Source organism: Saccopteryx leptura, chromosome 3, assembly GCF_036850995.1.
Source record: "Saccopteryx leptura isolate mSacLep1 chromosome 3, mSacLep1_pri_phased_curated, whole genome shotgun sequence".
NCBI lineage: Eukaryota > Metazoa > Chordata > Mammalia > Chiroptera > Emballonuridae > Saccopteryx > Saccopteryx leptura.
The window spans coordinates 130,143,930-130,168,643 of NC_089505.1; the positions used below are offsets into that span (position 1 = coordinate 130,143,930).

Consider the following 24,714-nt stretch of genomic DNA (forward strand, 5'->3'; position numbering starts at 1 on the left):
ATGAGAGCAGAACCAGAGCCTCACTTGGCAAACAGGCTCTCAGAAATAAAGAACAACTCAGACCATCTGTACGCATAAAATGGCCGCCATATTTCCCAATGAGAGAATCAGGAAGTAGTGCCCTGAGCGGAAGCAAGCGCATTCACAGAGATGGGCCCACTACGCCCCCTCTTACCCAAACACCCATGACAGACTTCCCTCAAACATTCCAGGCTTCCAACTCCTTCATTAGTTGTTATGGCTTTTATTTAAAAAGCATATTTAATACAAGTATAGTTTCGCAGATACAAGTTTTCACTTTGTATTCTACAAAAGTCTTTGAATATTATTCTCTTTACAAAATGGAGCCTTACAAAAATACTGACAATTTAATGTTTTTATACAGTTTTCTCTAGTTGCCGTTATTTCTTTTATTGTAAAACAATGTCTACCACAGAACTACAATATTTTAGTTGATATTAAAAAAAATTAACTCAATGCTTTTTTAAGCAGCTAATGAAATAACACAGGTCGAGACACAGTTTATAATCATAGTGGATATAGCTAAAACTGTTTCAGAAATAATATTTTACATAGTTAACTTTTAATGTTTTATACATTATTTATATAATATTTATATATAAAAATCATAGCTTGCTATAAGTTGAAATGACAGGACGGCTTCTGTGGTAAAGATGTGCTTGTGGTTGATCCGTGTGGTTACATTTAGCCCTTTGAAAGGTTTGCATCCAAGGTCTGAAAGCATTTCTTCCTTCCTCCTTTCCTCAAAGGTTCAGTAGAAGGAGTCCCATCTACTGCCTAGAGTAAACCTTCCATGGGAGGACCCTTATGGATAGAGGATGAAAACTCTGCGGAGATTTAACCCACGTGTTCTGCCCAGCAGAACCTACCAGGAACTGCCCTGGAGATCAACCCCAAGACAATAGTGCTTTACCCAGCTTAGCAAGAGCGACTCCCACAGAGACTCTCGTCAGCTCCGCTGTCTGCAAGGGCAGCCCCTCAGGCACAAGACGGTCTGCTACTCTGGCTCATTCTGACTTTGAGTAGCCAAAAGGCTGCTTCATTTTTCACTCTTGCCCCTTCATTCCCCCATCCTTTGTACGGAAGGCTGCTTTCCATCAGCCAGTGGCAGGCCACCTCTTTGCTCGTCTCTGGACCCTCACAGGAAACTCGGTGGTCACAAAGCAAGGATTTCAAGGGAAAAGCAGTAACCAAAGCTAACCATGACTAAGAGTGTGCAAGTGCCCGGGTGACTGATGTACACAACACCAGCATCCTGCGACCGATGTTTTGACGTTGCAGGATGATGAGTCAGAAGAAGACAAACGAGGCCCTGTCCCCTCGATCTCTTCTGAAATTGTGCTATTTGTGAATTCCCTCATCCACAAAGAGTCTCCTAATCACTAACGTGAGGGACTGTGGTGCTGGCCTATAGGCCAGAAAGTGAGTGATAAGGCTTTAGGTTTAGGAATCTGGATTCAGGATCTGATCATCTGACTGAGCATTTGCTCATTCTTTATATTTAAAAAACAAACAAACAAAATAAACTTCCTGAACCAAGGTCACAGTAGAAGATAGAGTGGTGTGGACAGAGGGACACAAGAGGGGAGCCCTCCAATGGCTATTTTCTTGCTTCAGTGCTATTTCTGGCACCAGGTGCTACAATGTGAATTTGAGCTTTTCTCATAGGCCTGGGATGCCTCAGATCACAAAGGCGACCAGCAGACTCTACGCAAAACATTTTAGTGTTTGTTCCAGAACAAGCCCGTGTTCACTAGAACATGAACACTTAAACCAATTGCACATCCAGGATTCCGGCACTTGGTGTGAGTTTGCTGTTGTTTCCACATAGGTGAACACTACCTATTTTGGAAGGCCACAAAGTAAGACACATAATATATATTTTTTTTCTTTTTAAAATCAGTTGGGTAAAAAGTTTTCCCCTACATTCTACTGTCTGATGAGATTGGAGAGCAGCAAGACCTTGCTGTAGCAGTCATTCTACAAGAACAGCTCAGGAGGTGAGCTGCACCTACACCATGTTGTGGTGATTGTTCCTGTCAATAATGTCCACAGGTGAAAGGATTTCCTTCCTGATAGAGGGAGACAGGGAGAGCGCCGTCTTGGTCTTGAAGAGGTCCGACACGAAGAAAACCTAGAAGAACAAATCAGATATCCAAATCAGAAACTGACATCTGGGGTCTGGGGACGACAAAGGGAAGGTGACAGGAGTGACAAAGGGAAGGTGACAGGAGTATGGACTTTAGGAAAAACGGGGTCCTAAAGCATAGATTTTTGACTAGAGAAGGGCCGAGACATGCCCCAGGCTGCCACAGTAGAAATAGAATTCAGTTCTGTGGATTGCCAGCCCAGGGCTTCATGTCTTCAACCCCCCACTTCCTTATTTCTCAAGGCAAATGAACAGCAATGAAAGATAATCTCCTAAACAAAGGAAGCAAGTCCTAATTGGTCCGTCATTAATCCATGATAATTTCCCTTGCCTCACAAGACTCCAGGGTGTAACCAAAAGAGATCAGTCACTATGAATTCCTATCAGCAGGAGTTGGAGTAGGAAGCAGTTGTGACCACTTTTCCTGAAAACCCAATGATATCAACAATTTGATGGGGGTCAAGAAGCCAGGGTCTCGTTGCTGAGGGAGTCAGCAACTCACCCGGAGGGAAGGTCAATGAAAACCCGCCTATCGCTCCTCCCAAGTCCTTCCTCTGAGCATGCCACCTCACAGTCTCTCTTGATTCACTGAGAAACAGTTACTAAACACCCACTTGCAAGGGTACAAGGATGGCTCAGGCGTAGTTCCTGTCTCATATTAACTTCTGATGAAAGATTCAAGAACTTGGTGAGTTACTGGAGCAAGAAAAATTTATGCTTTATATTAGCTGGCAAAGTAAATACAGACATCAGTTTGAGCCATTTAGGAACAGGAGTTTGTATTAAGTAACCATAAGCGGCACCTATCAGTCATGTAATTTAATAGGAAACACATGGCAGGGTTTCAAACTAGGGAATAAAACACTTTCAAAGTTCCTCTGTCTAACAGCTTTCTGGATGGAAAAGTCTTTGTCCTGCAAAGGGTAATGTTCTCACTTTTGTTTTTTTTTTTGTTTTTTTTCTGAAGCTGGAAACGGGGAGAGACAGACTCCCGCATGCGCCCGACCGGGATCTACCTGGCACACCCACCAGGGGGCGATGCTCTGCCCCTCCGGGGCGTCGCTCCGTTGCGACCAGAGCCACTCTAGCACCTGGCGCAGAGGCCAAGGAGCCATCCCCAGCGCCCGAGCCATCTCTGCTCCAATGGAGCCTCTGCTGCGGGAGGGGAAGAGAGAGACAGAGAGGAAGGAGAGGGGGAGGGGTGGAGAAGCAGATGGGCGCTTCTCCTGTGTGCCCTGGCCGGGAATCGAACCCAGGACTTCTGCACGCCAGGCCGACGCTCCACCACTGAGCCAACCGGCCAGGGCCATGTTCTCACTTTTAATGATGGCATTGGTAACTCATTCTGGATACAGTCTAGGCAAAAAAAAAAAAGACTTTTTTTTTTTTTTTACAGAGAGAGTCAGAGATAGGGACAGACAGACAGGAACACAGAGATGAGAAGCATCAATCATCAGTTTTTCGTTGCGACACCTTAGTTGTTCATGGATTGCTTTCTCATATGTGCCTTGACCGTGGGCCTTCAGCAGACTGAGTAACCCCTTGCTTGAGCCAGCAACCTTGGGTCCAAGCTGGTGAGCTTTTGCTCAAACCAGATGAGCCTGCACTTAAGCTGGCGACCTCGGGTCTCGAACCTGGGTCCTCCGCATCCCAGTCTGACGCTCTATCCACTGCGCCACTGCCTGGTCAGGCAAAAAATGACGTTCTTAATAAAAGTTCATCAATGTCATGGTTCTAGCAGCCAGGGACTGGCCACACTAAGGACTTGGGTCATTTGTTGAACCAGCTGCCATAATGTCCTTTCTGTGGTGATGCAACCATCAACCAAGTGCTATAAAAATCACAGCAAGAAACTGGTGATGCGGGTTACCCCAGGAGAGCTGGGTGACTGGGAGACACGAGCAGAGCCGAGACTTACTGGTCAACAGAAAACCCTTGGCACCCTTTGAATTTTGTGTCCATTACATGAATTGTTCCCATGCATTACCTACTGAAACTTTTAATTATTATTTTTTTTTATGGAGAAAAAAAAAAAGAAGGCTAGGCTATTCCTATGCTACCCTAAGAAAGTGAAATATTAGCTAAGAAATGTAAGATTTGAATATGTACATTTACAGTCCGAGTACTCTTGAATATACCACTTTGCAAAGAAAAGAATTTAGCTTTGTGTCCCTGCCGTTTCTAAGGAAGTAGGACCAGTAAGAACTTGGCCCAAGAAGCTCTGTCTCCTAAGCTCGAGATAAACTTCAGAACCAGGAATGAAAAAAGCTGTATTCAGCCCTGCCAGGAGGCACTCCTCTGTTCGGGAACCTTTCTAAGCACTCAGAGAAGGGGTTTTCATGTGCTCATATAAGGAAATACTACCGAATATGATTCAAGTTAAATGTGGAGATAAATACACTTTCCAACTCTCCTTGGATTGGTACAGAGCCAATGCCATCATCTCTACCTGGAAATTACCGACCCCTACCTCCTCCACTGTGTACAGAGGAAGGTTTCGATCAATCCCTCTATTGCTAGATTTCCACGCCCTAGTGGCTTATTTCCCAATTTAATTTTCTGAGCACATACCCACTACATACTAGGACTTCCCATTCCTAACCGCAAGATAGGAATCATATGAAGGTTAAAGACAACGCTGTATTTGAGAAAACCTAAAGCTATGTCTAGTACATAGTTTAATAAAAGGCACTCCTTTCTGTAATTCCCTGGGCACCAAAGTAATAACTGAACCTAGATAGAGCCACATCTCCCAAACTTTGCTGATCAGCCTTCCTTTCTAGATGGGAGGCTTCTTGAGGATGGAGCCTTGGACCTAATCACCCTGTATCATGCTCCTACAGCACTCAGCACTAAGCCCTGCACACACCAGGGACTGCACAAATGTTTGTTGTTAAATTTCTAAACTCCTCCCTACTGGAAGCAAGCACTCCGGCCTTGGATCCTATTAGCACATAAAACGCCTACGGACTTCAGGGGAAACCACGTTGTCACACCACTTGCATGCGGCCCAGCGGCAAGATGAAAACTTGAGTCAAGTCCAACAGAATCCCCCCCAAAGCTGTATTTCACTTTCAGCGTGGCTTGAGGTTACACAAACACTTTTGTGGGAATCATGAAACACGATCCTGTCAAGACTCAAATGGGGCTTGGTCTTCCTAAGGCTTGGACAGCAGAACACAGAAAGGACCAATAAGAGCGAAAATGTCTTGGCTTGGAGCAGCAGTTCCATTTCCTGCAGAAGATTGTCTCCACCCAGAAAGAAAACCCAGAGGCCCAGGCTGGGGAGGGTCTGTATAAGTTAGGTAGCTACCTTAGGTCCAGGGAACAAATATACCCTCAGCCCCAGCCCCGCTCCACAGATCTCTCCTAAAAGAAAGAACACAACAGACAATACACAGTCTGCCTCCTCAAGCACAAACTCTGCATCCGAAGCACCGAGCAGAGCTGGAAGTTCAACCACCCTGATCTAGGCTTTCAATCCCATCTTTCCTTTTGTTTGCATTTTATAAATTGCTTTCTTGAGAAATGCAATCAGTAAACACTTACTGAACGATTGCTCTGTGCCACATCCTGAGATTATAAAAATAAATATACAAAAGACAGTATCCTTTGGCCTCCAAGATCTCACAGGGCCACGAGGGAGAGATCAGGGAAAACATACCACTACAATTGTTGTGTTTTAAGGATTATGATAAGGGGGAAGCCAGGGTGTTAAAGAAGCACGGAGAATGTGGCATCTAACCTAAGCTGAAGGGGAGGAGAGAAGGCCTTCGAAGGCTTTCCCTAGAGGAGGTATATTTGAGCTTGGCTTTGAAGGATAAGTGGGAGTTAGCCAGGTGGTGAATGCCAGGAATGTTATTCTAGGCAAAAGGGAGCAGCGTGCGCAAAGGCACAGCGGCGAGAGCTCCGCACGCGCGGAAGCTGCAGGAAGCTCAGCACGGCTGGGGCCAAGCAGTCAATGAGGCCGGAGAGGAGACGGCCCCATCTTCAGAAGCCTCCTAGGACACGTTAAGGAACTTGGACCTTATCCTCTGGGCCTTCAGAGCCCTTGTCAAGGCTGAATCAGGAGAGCAGCACGTTGGGAGGCTTGCACTGACATCACGATGGTATCCAAGAAGGAGGAGTTAGAAAGGGCGCAGAGAGCCCGAAGGCAGGGGAACCAGTCAGGACACTACTGCAGAATCTAGGAGAGGACGAGTCCTGAGCAACACCCATGCAGTGCTGACAGAGAAGAAGAGACGGTTTCTGCAATGCAGACAGGACTGCAGTGGGCGGAGGTGTTGCGCATGTGTGTAGGGGGAGGTAATGCTTTTCTCTGTTTTCACCTCTAGAAATCTTTGCATTTGTTCCCATCTCGAAGTTTAGGTAACTCTGCTAGTGAAAAAAAAGCATAGCTCTGTTTTCCTCTGGCTCCCCTGTGATAATTGTCTTGAGGAAGTGGTTCTTCCCTCTTCCTGGGTCCAAAGGGCAGGCTATTCTGGACCCAGTTTACTCCAGCAGTCAGGACAATGTAGCCCTGCCATCAAGAGCAAGCTGACACACAAACAAGGCCACTGTAGGCCAGAGGGGCCCCATTCACTATGATGAGGAGCTGAGAAATGTACAAGGAGTCCCCTGGCAAATGATGACCGACTGTTGTTACTCCACTGGGTCCCTGTCTCTCTCCCACTCCCCACCCAACATGCACAGCACTGTTCAAAGCTTCGCTCTGTGGAGAGGGACAGACCTGTCTTCAAAATCCATATTTTGCCATTTCCAGCAAAACACCAAAGTGGAGGATACACGACCTACCTCAGAGGGTTACTCTGAGGTTCTATGACATAACAAAAGGTACAGGTGTGGTGTATTGCCTGGTGCCCTGTAAAAGGCTGATAAACAGGAGGCATTTCACTGGCTTGTATGGTCAGTACCTATCTACATAAAGTCACTTCTCTTTTCTTCCCCTTGCGTGGAAAGAGAAGAAAGAGGAGAAAGAACTAGAAAAAAGGAGAGAGGAAGAACCAGAAATGCCTGAGACTGTGAATGAACATGGGGACGCTGTAGGATTCAAGGACATGAAGAACACGTGCAGATGGGAACATCTACTGGACAGAGGACTTGCTCTCAATGTCCTGATATTTCTGGGGCTATTTTGGAGAATGAGTCAGAACGATCAAAAAGGAAGAAGCTCCAATGTCTTGTTGCTGGCATTCACCAACGTGGGAGATGCCAGCCTCCCGGGGCACGTGCAGCCCAGCCCTGCTGTGGGGGCTGCCTGGCGGGACTCACCAGCAACCAAGCTGGCAAATAATAAGAAGTCTGGTGGTGGCCAAGTTGACAAGTTCTGAGGGCCATTTTCATGGCAGATTATGACAAAATTGTCCTTTAAACGTTTCTGGAGTCTCCGAGTGTTTCAACTTCTGAGAGTGTGTAAGAGCACTCTCTGAAGACAGGAATCGTATCTCCACTCATCAGGGTGTTTGTAAGTCCCTGTGGAGCTCAGATGCCAGCACAGAGCAGGGGAACATAAAAGCAGAACTCTGGAATCTTAGAACCAGAAGACAACAGAAAGCTGTCCATCCTGGTACTTCTCAAAGTGTTGTCCTCAGATCATCAATTTCAGAATCAACTGGATGCTTCTTGAAAAAGCAGATTCCTGGGCCCACCCAAGGCCTCCTGGAAGGTGGCCTGAAAGCAGATTTTAACAAACACTACCAGAGTTTGTTATATGGGCTAGAGCCTGGCAAACCATTAGTGGGCAGTTTATAAAATTGAATAGATGGGCTCAAATCCTAGCTCTGCCATTCAATGGCCATGTGTTTTAGATAGCTTGTAACTTTCTGAGAGCAGCTCTCTCATCTGTACCCCGAGCTTCATTGATACCTTTCTCGAGCCACCCTTAGCTTCTGTCTTTGGTACCCACACCAAACTTCTAATGACCCTTTGTCTTAGCATTAGGCATAGGCTCTAATGCAGAATGCTTTAAATACTACATTATGTTTCCCCTTTAGACTGTGAGCTACTCAAGGGAATTAACTGTGCTCAGAGCCCAGCAATGGTCGCCCTCAATAAATCTAGCGTGTCCCCCTACGCGAGGATCGACACCACGTGTTGCTTCTTTTGCGTGCACCTCGGCCCTGGAATTTCCTTTTGGCATCCCGCTCTAACAGAATAAGCAATCTACAGATTAAAGAATGATTGTCTATGCAGGGGAAGCCTTGGGACCTGGCTCACCCTCTTGCCCTAAGTATAGTAAATGTCTACAGATAAGCCATCTTTGGCAGCCTTATTTTTTGACTAAATGAGAGTTAAAAGCAATCCTTACTTTTTTACCTCAATCAAGTGCTGCCAGCGGCTTTGTGCACCGGGGGTTTGTGTGATTTCCTAACATACCTGAGAGGAAACATGATGGGGCGGAAAGAGTGTCACACGAGGAGTCAGGATCTAGTCCCAAAATTGCTACAGCTCTGTGACCCAGACCAAGTCACACTCTTGTCTAAGCTTGAATTTTTGCAAAGTGAAGAGGTTTATGACGTCAGATGATGATTCTGTGCTGTACTTAGTGCAAATGTTACTTAAAAATCTACCTTTCCATAGTTACTGTAAGGCTGAAATAGAATAATTTATGTGAAAACATTTATAAAGGTCTATTCAAATCCTCCCACAGTTACCATCGTTCATGATTATCTTGCTACTGAGGGGCACAAAGTTGGTCCCTTAAAAAGAAGGAGTCTGAGCAGCAGAGGAGAGAAAGCTGTGGGCGATTCTGGACAATAGGGATCTGTGTCCCGCTGAGAAGCTTGCAGAAAGGCACTTTTAGGCTGTCACGAAGAAGTCTCTGTAAGGAGGACCCAGGAGGCTGAAAGCTTTGCCACTGGGGTGCTAGATTCAGCAGGATCAGGAGTTCAAGAGAGTGGTACCTATGGATGCTAGGGGCTGGCATGGACCTCCACTCCTAGAAACTAGACATTTTAATGCTGAAAGTGTGAAGGGGACCACGATGTCCTGAGCCCTCCTCTCCCATTATCCCACAAGTTCCATCATTTTTCATTCCTAGGGTCACAAGACATACCATACTTTCATCCCTCTCTAAGCCTGTGCTATTCTTTGAGCATGAAATGCTCTTCCTTATCTTTTGTATCTCATAGAAAATGTCCACTCATATTTTCAGGAATCACCTCCTCTAGAAATTTTTTTCCAGCTCTGTAACAGCCTCAAGAAGAATGAACCATCCTCCCCTTGAGCCCCAATGTCCCCAGTAGAAGGTCCTGTCCTAGCAGCTGTGCCCTTCAACTGCATGTTTATTCATGTCTTCCTGTTCTAGATCAGTGGTTTTCAAACTATGTTATATGTCATTTGTAAGTTAGAAAACCAATATACTGAGTGGTCACCACAAGCATTTTTAAAGATTAAATTAAAAATATCAGTGTATCACACACAGGAAGGGTAAATCTTAGCTTGTAAAATATTTGAGTTATGTGTGGGTGCCTCCATTGGGTTATGATGGAAAATGTATTTATTATGGATTGTGGTCAAGTCTCGGAAAGCTACTACACTCTAAGCTCTTCAAGGGCAGACTCTTTTTAGTGCTAAATCTTTACACAAAGCCTAGTACTTAACACATAATATACGTTCAATCAATGTCGCATGTACCAAGCACAATACATTTTTTATTCACTGAATCCTTAATCCAAAGTTTGCGTAAGGTCATTACCATCGGTACATCATAGAACAGGAAAAGGTGGATGAGAAGAAGTGAAGTGGCAGGAATACACCCCTTTCAGTCTGCTTTGGCGTCCACCTTATCCATCCCAGCAGGGGGAACGTCAGAGGAGGTTTTAGAAGGACTGTAAACTACAGAATACTGCAAGGATACTGTCATCCTCTGCTGCGGGCAAAAGTTTATCTCTACCCTTGCTTCCCTCTCTCCCCCACATTCACATTCCTGGCACCTCTGCCCACCTGAGAGTGGGGACCTGGGGGGGGGGAGGGCAAAGAGCTAGGGGTTTGCAGGGCCAGAAGAGATTTGGGAGGTCATTTCATCCACTCCTCTGTGCCCACGCAGAGTAGAACAAATCCAATGAGAATAGATGGCCATCTGTCCCATTGGAGAAGAAAGACATCTCACACATTCATGGCATAAACCAGGTATGTTTCTGGAGGTTACTACTGTATTCCTTTGATAAAGAATTGAGACCCCTGGGATCTGGTTTCTACTCTGCCGCTGTGTGTTCGGGGCATGTCACACATTCTCCGTCTGGACCCCGCTTTCCTCTTGAGGGAGTTGTCACCACCGAACCCTTCTTCACGCTCACATTCTCGCTTGTCTCTTTACTTCATTGGGGCAAAGACAAAGCGTACCCTCACCCTTCCCCGCATCCTGGAGGAAGACAGCAGCACACAAAAGAGCTGCTGCTAGCAGGGCCCCACCCCCGGGGCAGAGGAAAACCAGGAAAGACTCGGCTGTGTGTTTATGAAATTCACCAGCAGCTGCTTCCTCTGCTGAACCCACAGCAATGGAGGCCTGGCCCTGCCCTGACCCCTCCCAGGGCCCCATAATTTGCCATCTGTTAGCGGGTCAAAGGAAGAGGTGACCAGATAGGCAAGTTGTCACCAGACAGGAAATGAACTGATGTCTGTCCCCTCATCCCAGTCCCTGGGTTACCCCAGGGAGTGGGTATAATGAGTCCAGCTGAAGAGTTCACATCTTGAGAGGAGTGACCGTGTGCATGTGTGCGTGTGTGTGTGCAGGCGGGAGAGGAACTGGGGAGATCACTATGTGCCTATGTTTACACTGAGCTGCCTGTGTGTGCCTGTGGTTCTGAGGGCAGGCGAGAGGCGGAGAGGACATGCCTGTGTGTCTGGGCATGACTGGATCTGCCCACATACCTCTGGGTCTCGGGGCGCTGGCTCTCTACTTTTGTCCTGGGTACCTCTGCCCACATGTGTGAATGCGTACAACATTGTGCACGCCTATCTGATCCTGTGTGCCCGTGTCTTCATATTAAGTTCATGATGCCATGGATGTTAGCTGTCTGTGTCAAATGTCAGTGTCTTCTCTCTCTGAAAAGGGTTCATCTAGTGAGCAGTGGGGAAGGACACTGAACCCACTCCTGTATGGCATGTGATTTTTGTCTAGACACATCAGCTCGCTGTGACAGGACTTACTCTCAGACCCGTGTAAAAGTGCTTGGCTGTCAGCCTGTTGCCTCGGCTCTATGGTGACTAAGCTAACATTCTAGGGTGATGCACTATATTCCAGGAGGGCTTAAAGATATGTCATGACCTCCAAATAGAGACCATCTCCATGGGCACTTCAGGGCGATGGCAACATCTGGGAAAGCAAGGCAGCTCAGTTACTACAAGCCAGCCACGCCATGGAGTCTCTGTGGGAGAAGGTCACAGAGCTACAGGGCCTCCAAGATCAGTTCACAGTTGAGGACATTTGGCTCAGAGGGGAAGTATCTTGCCTGAGGTCACAAGCTAATTCATCACTCATTCTTTAAGGAGTGCTTATCAAGCACCTAGTGTGCCAGCCACTGTTCAAGGTGCTGAGAACGAATAACCAGATAGTTAAGCCATGGAGTCTGTTATTAAGGCATTTGCCATCTAGTTGGGGAGACAGAGATATGAGCAGACATGATAGAACCAGGCTGGACACCGTTCCAGGGAAAGCGTGCAAAGGGCCATGGGGAGAGCATTTGAGAGCTTGCTCTCCGGCACATGTCATCAGTTTGGCTCAAATAAACTCTTACAAAAATTCTTAAAAAGGAGGGAGGGTGTAAGGAAGTCAGACAATTCTGTCTTCAAAGAAGACTGAGGGAAGGTGTGGTGGACTAAACGATGGCCACCAAAGACATCCTGTCCTAATCCCCAGAACCAGCAAGCATGTTACCTGACATGGCAAAACAGACTTTACAAATGTGACTAAATTAAAGATCTTGAGATTAGCCTGGATTACCGAGGTGGGCCCCATGTAATCCTAAGAGTCCTCATAAGTAGAAAAGCAAGAGTCAGAATCACAGAAGGAGATTTGACTATGGAAGCAGGGACCAGAGAGAGCAAAAAAGAAATTTAATAATGCTATGCTACTGGTTTTGAAGATAGGGGAAGGGGCCACAAGCCAAAGCATGCAGGCAACCTCTAGAAGTGGAAAAGTCAAGAAAATGGATTCTCCTTAGTGCCTCCAAGAGGAACACAGCCTTGCCAACACATTGATTTTATTTAGCCCAGTGAGACCCATTTTGGAATTCTGAACTCAAGAACGGTAAGAATATGAATTTATACTGTTTTATACCACTAAGTTTGTGGTGTTTTGTTACAGCAGAAACATGGGAAACTAAGAGAAGAATTCATTAGAGATGAGGAAGCTGGAACTGCTCTACATCAGGGGGACAACTGTGGAAGGTACGAGCTCAGGGTGTTGGCAAACACGGATAGGTTCGGTGTGCCTGCCGAGGGGAGGAGATGTGGGCCCTTAAAGGAAGCTTGGATCTGGCAACACTGGCTCTATGTGGAATCACATCCTGGCTTCTCTACTTTTTCTCCATGTATCTTAAACCTTCCGAGTCTCTATTTTCCCATCTCCTCAGTGGATATAAGTAAAGTACTTAACACAGCGGCTGGCATACTGAGCCTCCACTATACGGTGGGAAATATTATTTCTGTGTTAAGTTAATAGGGGCCCATCAAAGCCTGGCTGAGGAGGGTATCAGGCAGAGTGGGAAATGGACTCTGGGTTCTTGGCACCCCATGCTGTGGCCTTGTGCCACATTGTACCACCTCTTTCTTGGTCCTCCTAAGCAACCTCAGATGACGCCTCTGTGCTTCAAGACACATGGATGTTCTATAAGACACCCCTTTCCAAATCACCTTTGCACTGTAAAACAGGCTTTTGGATGCAGAGCAATGGCTGGATCAGCCCATAGGGAGGCCTTGGACACCCCCATATGCCCTTCGAAGCAGCTGTCTCTGCTGCTTATGCGTTGGGTTAACTCTGGCTGACCTCAGCTCCCCTCGCCATCTCTCCTGCCAAGTGCACAGGGCAACACTTTGGAGTCAGGGAGCATCTGTCAACTAGTTCTAAACCTTGGATGACTAGGGTCATCTCTCTGAGCCTCAGTGACCTCATCTGTAAAATGGGGCTTTGTGGACCCAAAAGGAAATGATGGTAAAGGATCTAGAACAGTGCCAGCACAGAGTAGGTACTTTACAACCGCTGGGACTGAATTCCTATCTTAGGCTTCAGTAGGCCAGAGCCAAACAGGATAAAAGTCAGAAGCCTTCAGTTCCCTTTTGTTTTTTCTTTTTTTTCTTTTTAAGATTTTATTTATTGATTTCAGAGAGAGAGAAAGTTGGTGGGTGGGATAAGGAGCAGAAAGCATCAACTCATTGTTGCTTCTCTTATGTGCCTTGACCAGGCAGGCCCGGGGTTTCAAACCGGCGACCTCAGCATTCTAGGTCGATGCTTTATCCACTGTGTCACTACAGGTCAGGTAATCATTTCCCTTCTTGAAAATAAACCCTGGTTGTCCCAGACACTTGGTCTAATTGTGCACGGCCAGTGCTCCAGGATATAAAAGAGAGGAAGGCTATGAAGGATCCCCAATCTTTTAGTTTTTTAATTGGGGTGCAGGAGACTCTAATTAGGGCAGTGGCGCCAAGAAAGAAAACACAACAGCAGGCCTTGCGGGCCTCCTCCCGCTGAGAAGGGCACAGCCAGCAAAGGGTTAGCGGTTCGTGCGCACTCCCATCCCCCACTGTCACTTCACATGAAAGGACCCAGCATCAGAGAACAAACTGGTCAGTGACAGCGGCTCTCATTATCGGCTGCTCCCTCAATTCCTCTCCCTTCTGGCCCTGACTGAAAAAAAGAAAGTAATGAATGAAGCCATCAGAACAGCCAGTCCCTTGGGTTGGGGCTCCCATGCCAGCCTGACAAACAGCTCAGATGCTGCTTCCTCTGTGGTGCCCACTCTGATCGCCCCAACTCCCCATGCTTCTTCTGGCCCACGGCATGGAGTCAGACCCTCGCTAGTGGCTGACGGGCCATCCCTGTCCCCACCGCAGCCCTGCACTCCACTGGAGCCCCTGTGCTTGGCCTGACTGGGGGAGCAGCTGGCCTGGCATCTTCTCAGGAGCAAGGGCTATGCCGCAGCCATCACTCTGCCTTCAAGAAAATGTCCCTTACAGTGTTCTCAAGAGAGGGCACATCAACTCACTGGTTCTAGCTTCTTTCTGATTAAGCATGCACTTACTTATTCTGAGCCAGGATCCCCAAGAGGCCTTGGTGAGACAGAATAACATATACATTACATATGGTCCCTGGCCCTAAGGCACCCACATTTGAAAACGAGTCACGCATCAACAATTTTAACACAGAAAACATTCTCATAGGCGAGGGAGAGAGGTTGTCATAAGAGGAGATGGGGTTGCAGCCAGGCTGAGGAATAGGAAAGGACAGGGGTGGTTTATAGCTCTCCAGTGTTCATGGTTCTTACTGTGAATGCGCAAGGGTCATACCAAGAACAACACAACCTGTAAGCGTGGTGCTTAGACACCCAGACATTGCTGTATTCTGGGATTCCTGCCGGACTGGGAAGGCATAATATCAGAATAGGTACTCCTTCGTGTTTGCTGAATAAGCCCTTCAAAACTCTTACCAGGCCGGAAAGGCAAAGATTCTGGAGGAGACAGAGGCTCAAAGAGGTAAAATACCTTATCCCATGCTTGCTGGGGTCGGTATGTAAAAAGTGTAGCCCATACATTTGGAGCAAATCAGAACTGTGGCCTGATCCAAGGCCATTCTCGAGGGAGCTCTGTGACTTGCCCGGTAAGGCCCGAGGGCTGGGGGAGGCCCTAGCCCTCACCAAACTTCCTCTTATCCAGCCAACATTGAGGGTAGGGTTTGACCAAAGGTCACAGTGGGACAGAGATATTTTCCAAGAAGCTGAGTCCTACTAAATAGTAAGTGTCCACCTGACCTATGGTGGTGTAGTGAATAAAGTGTCAACCTGGAAACGCTGAGGTTGCTGGTTCAAAACCCTGGGCTTGCCTGGTCAAGGCACATATGGGAGTTGATGCTTCCTGCTCCTCCCCACCTTCTCTCTCTCTCTTTCTCTCTCTCTCTCTCTCCTCTCTATAATGAATAAACAAAAAAATCTTTAAAAAAAAATACTAAGTGTCCACCAAATCAGCATTTGAGCACTATGAGTCAGGGACTTAGACGTGACATGTGACCTGCTACAAGTTTCTTCCTCCCTCAAACCCTAAATGTCCTCAAAGATAAAGTGAGTTAGACAACATCTAAGATCTCTTCCAACTGCCACGTTCTACGAGCCCGAGCCTGCCACAGAGGATTTTCAGACCCTGCTGCATGAAAACGCACGGGCTTGAAAGAAGCAGTCATTATTCCCATTTTACCGGAGGGGCGCCGGGGTAGGGCGACTCTTCAGATACCAAGCAGAGAAGAGGGTTGGCCCTGGCTTTGGTCACTGAGCTGGAAACATTTACCAAGCAGCAGTCCAGGGCTCAGCTTGTACCCTGATGACGCGATGCTACTTACTATGCAGCAGGCGACCAGGGCTCCTTGAGCAAATCCTGCCAGCACGTCGCTGGGATGGTGCTTGTGGTCAGAAACGCGGGACAGTCCCGTGTAAAAGGCCATCATGATCAGAGTGAACTGCAGGAGGGGCCGAAGCAGACGTGCACCTCGCCAAGTGAAGCGGGCCTGAAGGTACAGCTGCAGGCAGGAGACAGAATGAACAGACACTGAGTAACTCACCGTTGGCCCGCGTTCTAGCTCCAGGTTGGCGCACGCTACCCCCCAACCTTCAGATTGGCCTGCTGTAGAAAGAGCATTCACCTTGGACACGACCTCAAGCCAGCTATTTAAACCTTCACCCTTAGTTCCTGTACTAAAAAAAAAAAATAAGAAAAATGAACTTTTTCTAGGGAATTCGGCTAGAAAGAGCTAAGGAAGAGAATACATGACAAGGGCCTAGCACATTTCCTGGCACATATGAGACACGGAATAAACGCTTAGCTTCCTTTTCTTTACTTCTTGATTAAACCTAATTAAAGAACAGTAACCAGGGTTACTAGAGATTTCTTTCTTTTTATAAATTTTAATGGAGTGATTTTAGAGAGAGAAAGAGAGAGAGGAAGGGAGAGAGAGAAGCATCCTATGTGCGTATTGGTTGAGTCTTCCAGGGATTGAACCCTTGGCCTTGTCATATCAAGACAACGCTCTAACCAGCCAAGCGACCGGCCAGGGCGAGAGGTTCTGTTTGTTTGTTTTTACAAATGATAACTCATTTAACACCTTTGAGTGTTTCTTGGAGAGGAGGGCTAGCAATCCCTACACACTGCCTGCCTCTTAGGATTGTGATGGAAATAAAGAGGCATGATGATAAGCAGACGTTATTTTAATAGTCACAAGGAGATGCTGCCGCTTCGGAAGAAAGCAAGGCTATCAAAGGGCAAGTTTCTAAGTCACTCCTTGGGACTATGGATTTTGAATTAGAAAACAAGGAAATACATAAACCAACCAGACAATGCCAAAGAACTTTCAGAGCTTGACAGACACTGGGCTGGGTGGGGCAGGAAAGTAACCTGAAGAAAAAATGAAAGAAGGAGAAGAAGAAAAAAAAACACCTCTGGCCAAAGCAAAGAAGCTGAAATGACGTCAACTGGGCATTGTCCCCCAGAGTTATCTTGCTGCAGTTTCCGTTCTAACCTCTGGGCACAACCTACTTCCCAGGTTTCTGTGGGAACTTGGGAAATGAGGGGGGAAGAGGCAAGGGGACAAGAGGAACTTCCGACTACAAATCAAAGCAAAGCGCTTGGAGAGACCAGGAGAAAGGGAAAGAGACCCGAGGGGAGGGGCTGATGGCCTAAAGATAGGCCTCTGCCCTTCCTGAGACTAAGGGACACTTTCCTTCGGCGATCAGGAGTGAACACGCCAGAGGCAGATCTGGAGGAGGCGGAAGAGTGGAAGATTCCGGAGTCACTCTTGCCCGGGTAGGAAGACTGTCTGGCACTGAAACCTCATCTACTTGGAAGACTATTTCAAAAATCCAGGCCTGGAAAATAGCAGGCAACGTCACAATCATTAGGAAATTATATAAATGTATTACTGGAAAGCTAAGAATAACAAAAACATAATTAAGGGAATGCATTAATATTGTTGGCTGTTAAACAAGTGATAAAAAGCAATGGTTTTTCATATATAAAAAATAACCAGGCCCTGGCAGGCTGGCTCAGTGGTAGAGCATTGGCTCAGTGTGTGGAAGTCCCAGGTTCAATTTCCAGCCAGGGCACACAGGAGAAGCGCCCATCTGCTTCTCCCCCCACCCCCTCTGCTTTCTCTCTCTCTCTCTCTTCCCCTCCCACAGCCAAGGCTCCATTGGAGCAAAGTTGGCCCGGGCGCTGAGGATGGCTCCCTGGCCTCCACCTCAAGCGCTATAATGGCTCCTGTTGCTGGGGAACAATGCCCCAGATGGGCCGAGCATCGCCCCTGGTGGGTATGCCAGGTGGATCCTGGTCAGGCACATGAGGGAGTCCGTCTCTCTGCCTCCCCGCTTCTTACTTTAAAAAAATACAAACAAACAAAAAAAAGTTAAAGAAGTAAAATCATCAGAATAGCAAAGATGATTAAATAAATCATAATTAGCTTACAAAGAACCACATAGCCTTTATAAAATAAGGGACCTAAAGGACAGTTTAAATAGTGAGCTAGAATTTTATTTATAAGAACATTCATTTTTTAAAACACTTCACTTATAAACTCTTATATTGGCATGTAACTTCACTCAGATTTCCATGAAATATCCTATAAAAATTTGGAGAAAAAAAACTTGAAAAAAAAAATATTCTAAAAATAACCCAGAAGGCCAAATCTGTGGAACTAGGGAGAAGTAAAATAAAATAAAAATTCAATTATAAATAAACATACCAGGCACTCTGATACATGCTGAGGCCACAGACATGATAAATTATCATTGGGTTTTTGCAATAGTCTTCCAAGTATTTGAGGTTTCAGTGCTAGACCATCTTCCTATGGATCATAACTCGGGAGGAGGGTGGGATACATGGAAACAAAAATAAGTATACTTAGGGGTCTTAAAAAGGAGTTGGGGAGCCAGGGTCAATTACTAAGTGGAAGAGATAGTTGACTTGAATCCTGAAGACGAATAGGTGTATGCTAGGAGTCAGGGGACAGTAGTGAGGGCCGCGTCCCAGCGCAGTGGTGACTTCCAAGCCAGCCGTCAGAGCCGCACAGCACTGCACACCGTTCATGCAGCCCAAGAGGGTGGACAGGGGTGAGGAGAAACAGGCTAGGGGTAAGCAGAGGCTGGGACTCGGTCTTTATTAAGTAGGTCAGTCTTTTCGGATTTATACTACGTGGAATATTAAGGATCTTTTTTTTTTTTTTTTTCTGAAGCTAGAAACGGGGAGAGACAGTCAGACAGACTGCCGCATGCGCCCGACTGGGATCCACCCAGCACGCCCACCAGGGGGCGATGCTCTGCCGCGACCAGAGCCACTCTAGCGCCTGGGGCAGAGGCCAAGGAGCCATCCCCAGCGCCCGGCCCATCTTTGCTCCAGTGGAGCCTTGGCTGCGGGAGGGGAAGAGAAAGACAGAGAGGAAGGAGAGGGGGAGGGGTGGAGAAGCAGATGGACGCTTCTCCTGTGTGCCCTGGCCGGGAATCGAACCCGGGACTTCAGCACGCCAGGCCGACGCTCTACCACTGAGCCAACCGGCCAGGGCAAGGATCTTTTAAAATAAAGATTGATATACTAAATCCTTACTTTCGTCACTTATAATAATTATTTTTACAGAACATCTACCTATTGAGTCCCCATCGAGAGATGCTGCTGGAAGCAATGGTGAAAAATTCAAAGGTTTTAAGCAAGGCACGCAGCACCATAAAAGGTGGGTTCCTCATTTCCACTGAAATGACCTAAAGGCAAATTCTACCAGGACGAATCAAAAGCTCCCTTCCTTTGGGGAGTTGGAATGGGGATGATGTTGTAGCTCCCACTTAACACAAATCTTTAGGTCAATGGCCAGTTCAGGGAACAAGGAAGAGTATATTTGTATTGTACCCATTATGGGCTGATCTCCCTCCAGCAAGTGTTTTCAGTGGATGGGGTGGGGTGAGTAACAGAAAGAGCACAGGTTTTTATCAGAAAAGCCTCACTGAGCCTCAGTTTTCTCACATAGGAAATAAGTGTAACAACCACTACCTTACAGATGGTAATACAGGTTGGTGGTAACAAAGATCGAGTGCCTGGTGCCATATGCTGCTCAATCAACAGATAATCTTACTCTCTAACCATTTATCTTTGTTTTAAAGTGAGAGGAGAGGAGATAGAAAGACAGACTCCTGCATGCACCCCAGCCAGGATCCACCAAGCAACCTCCCTCTGGGGCCAATGCTCAAATCAACGAAGCTAATTTTTAGCACCCGAACCAACACTATCCTCAGCACCCAGGGCCACACTCGAACCAATCACGCCACTGGCTGTGGGAGAGGAAGAGGGAGAGAAGGAGGGGAGGAAGGGAGAGAGAAGCAGATGGTCACTTCTCCTGTGTGCCCTGACCAGGGATCCAACCTGGATGTTCATATGCCAGGTCTATGCTCTACCCACTGAGCAAACCAGCCAGGGCTTAACCATTTTTTTTAAGATTTTATTTATTCATTATAGAGAGGGGAGAGAGAGAGAGAGAGAGAAGGGGGGAGGAGCAGGAAGTATCAACTCCCATCTCCCATATGTGCCTTGACCAGGCAAGCCCAGGGTTTTGAACTGGCAACCTCAGCGTTTCCAGGTTGATGCTTTATCCACTGTGCCACCACAGGTCAGGCTTAACCATTTTTTCTTAATTTGGACCTGTGAGCCCCTAGATTTCGTAATTTCCCTCAACTGAAAATGCTTGTTCAAAATCCTCCAAAACTTCTCCCTGCCCCCCTCCATGTAGACTTAAGGTCACAGGCTTTGGAAATCAGGGTGGGGCTGAGGAAGGGTGGGTTTCCCAACCGGAGAAGGCACGTATCTTCCCCCACCCCTTCCACTGACTCAGATACTTAAGGCTGGAGCATAATAATAATAATAATAACAACAACAACAACAGGAGAGGAATTTGAGGAGAGAGGAAGAGAGACCAGCCATCAGAATAGCTTCAGGAAGAGAGTGTTTGTTCATGAAGAAGCAAGAAGTCAGGGGCCATGGGGAAAGAATCTCTTTGGAAAGCAGTCAGACCTGAAATTACAGTGGGTGGGGGGAAGCTTGTCCCCCATCTCCCACGCCCATATCCATCAGGAACAAACACATTTATGGAGAAACATCCTGAGGTCTCGGTACTGACCCTGGTGTCTGCAGCTGGGGCTTCAGGGGAGAGCAGAGTGGCAGTAAAGTGAGTTTTGGGGGTGATAGCCCTGATTCCAGTCCAGGCTCTACCACTGACTGCATGGTCATTTAAATTCCCTAAGCCTTCCTCATCTTTGAAACAGGTAGAACAGCATCTCCACCTCAGGGTTGCGCAAAGCACTCTTCCAGAAATCCAGGCCACCCCTTCGCTTTGGTAAACGAGCTTTACTCAATGACTGGGCTTGATTTCACCAAAACAAGTAAATTGCCAAAAAAAAAAAAAAGATTACACAATGACCTTCCACCCAGGGGCTACTTCTGATTTGAAAAGTAAGCTGGCAGCAAGACTTTCAGGCTGATGAGAGCACCTGATAACTCCCTCCATCCCACACGAATCAAAAGTCAATCACCTTGAATTTTGCTGGTTCACAGCCCAGTTCGCAGGAGCCATTCCAGGCCAGAGGCTTAGGCCTCCCCACAATCTGTGAGGACTTTCTGGAGTGCCCTGCTCCCTTGGAAACCTGAGCCTGGGGACACCATGTGGGTCAGGAGGCTCCATTCACTTTCACTCCACAGGGCAGGAAGCCCTAATTCAGGAGAAAAAGTGAAACCTTTGGACCACAAGGATATAATGTCCCTGTCCTGAACCAAGGCAACTTTCCCAGAATCTGAATTCCTACAGGAGCTTTCTAAGTCCTAGGCACCCCGAAAAACAGTGGTTTTAGGCATGGGGTAAGCAGAGCTGGAGAGAAAACCAGAAAGCCTACATCACCCTGACCTCTCCTATTGGTCAGCAGCTCTGAGGTCCTGTCTGATCCGTCTTCACTTCCCCAGCTGTGAGAAGATTTCTGGGCTGGAAGAATCCACTTCCTTTAATTTTTTTTTTTTCTTTTTTCTGAAGCTAGAAACGGGGAGAGACAGTCAGACAGACTCCCACATGTGCCCGACCGGGATCCATCTGGCACGCCCACCAGGGGGCGATGCTCTGCCCCTCCGGGGCGTCGCTCTGTTGCGACCAGAGCCACTCTAGCGCCTGGGGCAGAGGCCAAGGAGCCATCCCCAGCGCCCGGGCCATCTTTGCTCCAATGGAGCCTCGGCTGCGGGAGGGGAAGAGAGAGACAGAGAGGAAGGAGAGGGGGAGGGGTGGAGAAGCAAATGGGCGCTTCTCCTGTGTGCCCTGGCCGGGAATTGAACCCAGGACTTCTGCACGCCAGGCCGACGCTCTACCACTGAGCCAACCGGCCAGGGCCAAGAATCCACTTCCTAACCATCCTGTGACATTGCAGAAGGTAGATCGTGTTTGACTTGCAGTCTGAATAACTAGATTTGAATCTTTCCTCTGCTGCGTGAGGTCTGTGTGACTCTGGACAAGTCACGCTACTTCTCTGAATTTCTGCTTTCTCATATATAACAGAAGGGGATTTGTTCATTAAAAAAACAAAACAAACAAAAATCCCCCACATGTTGTGAGCATCTATTCTATTCTTAACTTTGAAAGACACAGACATGAATAAAATACGTTCCTTCATGAAAAAAGAATCTAAACTTAAAGTCCTTTTCTTGTACTTTTTTCTTCCAATTGCTAAAACTGCTGATTGTAGATACAATGAAGATTACAATAGAAAGGTGTTTGCTGTCCACCCCCCCCCCACCCCCCCACCGCTTCTGAGGGCGTGTGGAAGTCCCTGGCACAGAAAACTCACTCCATGAATGGAGTTCTCTTCTTCCTGGTCCTAGCTCCAAAATCGGGGTCCTGTGGAATTCTAACAAAACCTCCTTAGAAAGCTCTGGCTGCATTCAGTCTGGCTCCTCTGGTCTGAACAAGCAGAGTCAGACGTGGCGTGAGTCACGCTCCGCTTTTGCTAAGTCATTTGTGTTTCATTACATGATTTGCATACTGGTGAAACAGGTCGGTACTGTCCTCTCACTTCATTTCCATCACTCTGGGGACTCTGCTGAGAGCGAAAAGGAGGCTTTTGTCCTTCCTTCTATCCCTGCCTGCTCTCTTCCTGAAAGTGTGTCCAGATCACTGACACCCACAGGGAAAAGCTCTCTCTCCCTTCTCTCATCTCCTCAGTGGCTCACGCTTGGCTCTGCTTCATGTGCCTGGTGACTCGTCTACATGGTGCAGAACTGGAATTGCTCTCTGGGAAGTCATTCAACTGCTTCCAGAACAAAAGAGAAACTTTCATTTGACTTTTCTCCTCCTCTAAAAGGAAATAGATCTCGTTTGCTGTCACTATCAGGGGTCGAAAAAGAAACTACCATTTGGCAGAGCACTGTTTTAGACCCTGTGCTAGGTGCTTAGATGACGTAGCTTGCATGGTCACATCATTCTGTCAGGTGGACACACCATTGTGCTTATTTTGCAGATAAAAAGAACAAGGCCAAAAAGGGTCATGTCACTTGCTCAAAGAGGCATAATTTATATGGTTTAAGATCTGCCTTGTTCTAAATCCATAGCTCTAACCACAGAACCACCTGGCTTCCTTAGGTAATTAGAGCTTTGCACACAAAGCATTGCGGTCTTTTGCATTGGACTTCTGTCTTTGAAGAAAGTAGGAGACAGGACGACACAGCTGTCGCAACTGAAGGACAATCTGCATGGGACATATGAACTTCAGGCTCCTCTCTTTTACCTGTCACACATTTTTATAACACCATGTCTGAAACACAGCTTCTGTAAGAGTTTGAGTAGAACCTCTGGCCTGACCTTAATTAAGGAAACCCTGTGGACGAACTTAGGCCCCTCCCAGCAGTGTTACTAGCCCCTTCTCTGTGCTCCCACTTCAGCCCACCCTTCATCAGAGAAGGTGTCCCGTTGTTTGGTAGCAATGTACTTTTCAGGCTTTCCACATAGTGGTTTCACGTAATGAAACACAAATGACTTAGCTCCACATAGTGGAGCTCTTTCAGTGTCCACAGGTGCTCACCCAAGGTCTAGTTACAGGCCACTAACACTAGGAGAATAGGAGGGAGGGAGTGAGGGAGGGAGGGAAGGAGGGAGGAAGGATATATATGGATGGATGGAAGGATGGAAGGATGGAAGTATGGAAGGATGAGGTAGAAAGGGAGAAAACACATTTGGCATCATAGTGGATTCCCCTCGCAAACAAAGTGTCTGTTGGTGTCTGTGGGGGCTGTCGTGTTGAACAGGGTGGCCAGGGAAGGCTACTCTGGCCTGAAGAAGGTGAGGGGACAAAGTGCTGATTCCTGAGAGACGAGCAGAGCAGGACCAAGGACAAGGCCTCTACAGGTACCTGCTGCCTAATTTGAGCTGCACAAGGAGGAGCTGGGCCCATGATCCCACGTGTCTTCTCAGCTCCCAGCGTGCCCTCCACTCCCTGCTTCCTAATGGCCATTGAACGCTTACTGAACTGAATACCTACCGTTCCCAAAACACTGCCCTCCTTCCTTCTCACCTACACACAGGCAGCCCTTCCAGCTCTCCCATCTTCACCTATCAGAAGCTTTCCCTGGCTTCTGCCACCCCCCACTCAGGTGAGCTGCCACAATTCTGTGCATCTATGACAACCGACACAGCCCTAGCCCCTCCTGCACAGTGAAACAGCCTGTTGTCACAGTCTGCCTGCTTCTCTAGGCTGAATTCCCCCAGGACTCTGTCGGTGCTTTACTAATCTTTGTGTTCCCACTCCCAGCAGGGTGCTTGGTGCATAATAGTCAGTCACCAAATATGGGTTGAATGCTGAATACAGAATGCATAGCTGAGTCCCTGAAGGACAGGGCCCAGGTCTCTGATTCCTCGCAGTAGCCACAGAAGGTGGCAAAGTGACAGGCACAACAGAGAAGACACCAGGTATGCTACACAAATTGGTGCCTGCCCTAGTGTTGGCATTTTAGCCACGGCCCTCAGGAAGTGGCAGAGCTCAGAATAGAACTTAATTTTTCTAGCTAACCTTTTTTTCAAGGGTTTCACAGTAAATGTGTCCCTAATCAATCTGGGGGTTTTATGTACAGAAGGGATTTAAGCTGGGGCTGGATGCTGGACATGGGAATCAGATGTAGGTACTTACCACCAAATACAGCATAGTATACATGGAGAAGGAGGCGTGGCCAGAGAAGAAGGACTTTCTGCAAGAACAAGAGAGGGCCATGAAAGGGCCATATTCACATTCCTGAGTTACGTTTGTCTGCCTGTCTTCCCTCCAGATTGTGACCCTGAAAGCAGC

The 24,714-nt window shown here is 47.3% G+C and overlaps 1 protein-coding gene across 1 annotated transcript in view; it reads right to left on the reverse strand.

Moving 5' to 3' along the window:
* Positions 1-233: 233 nt before the first annotated feature.
* Positions 234-24,714, reverse strand: part of PLPP3 (phospholipid phosphatase 3) — an 86,414-nt gene continuing 61,933 nt past the window's right edge. Inside the window, exons 4-6 of the mRNA XM_066376393.1 lie at positions 24,559-24,616; positions 15,717-15,893; positions 234-2,155 (exon numbers count right to left, since the gene is read on the reverse strand). Of these exons, the coding sequence (XP_066232490.1) occupies positions 2,033-2,155; positions 15,717-15,893; positions 24,559-24,616 (358 nt within the window). The 3' untranslated portion in view covers positions 234-2,032. The remainder of the gene's footprint in view (positions 2,156-15,716; positions 15,894-24,558; positions 24,617-24,714) is intronic.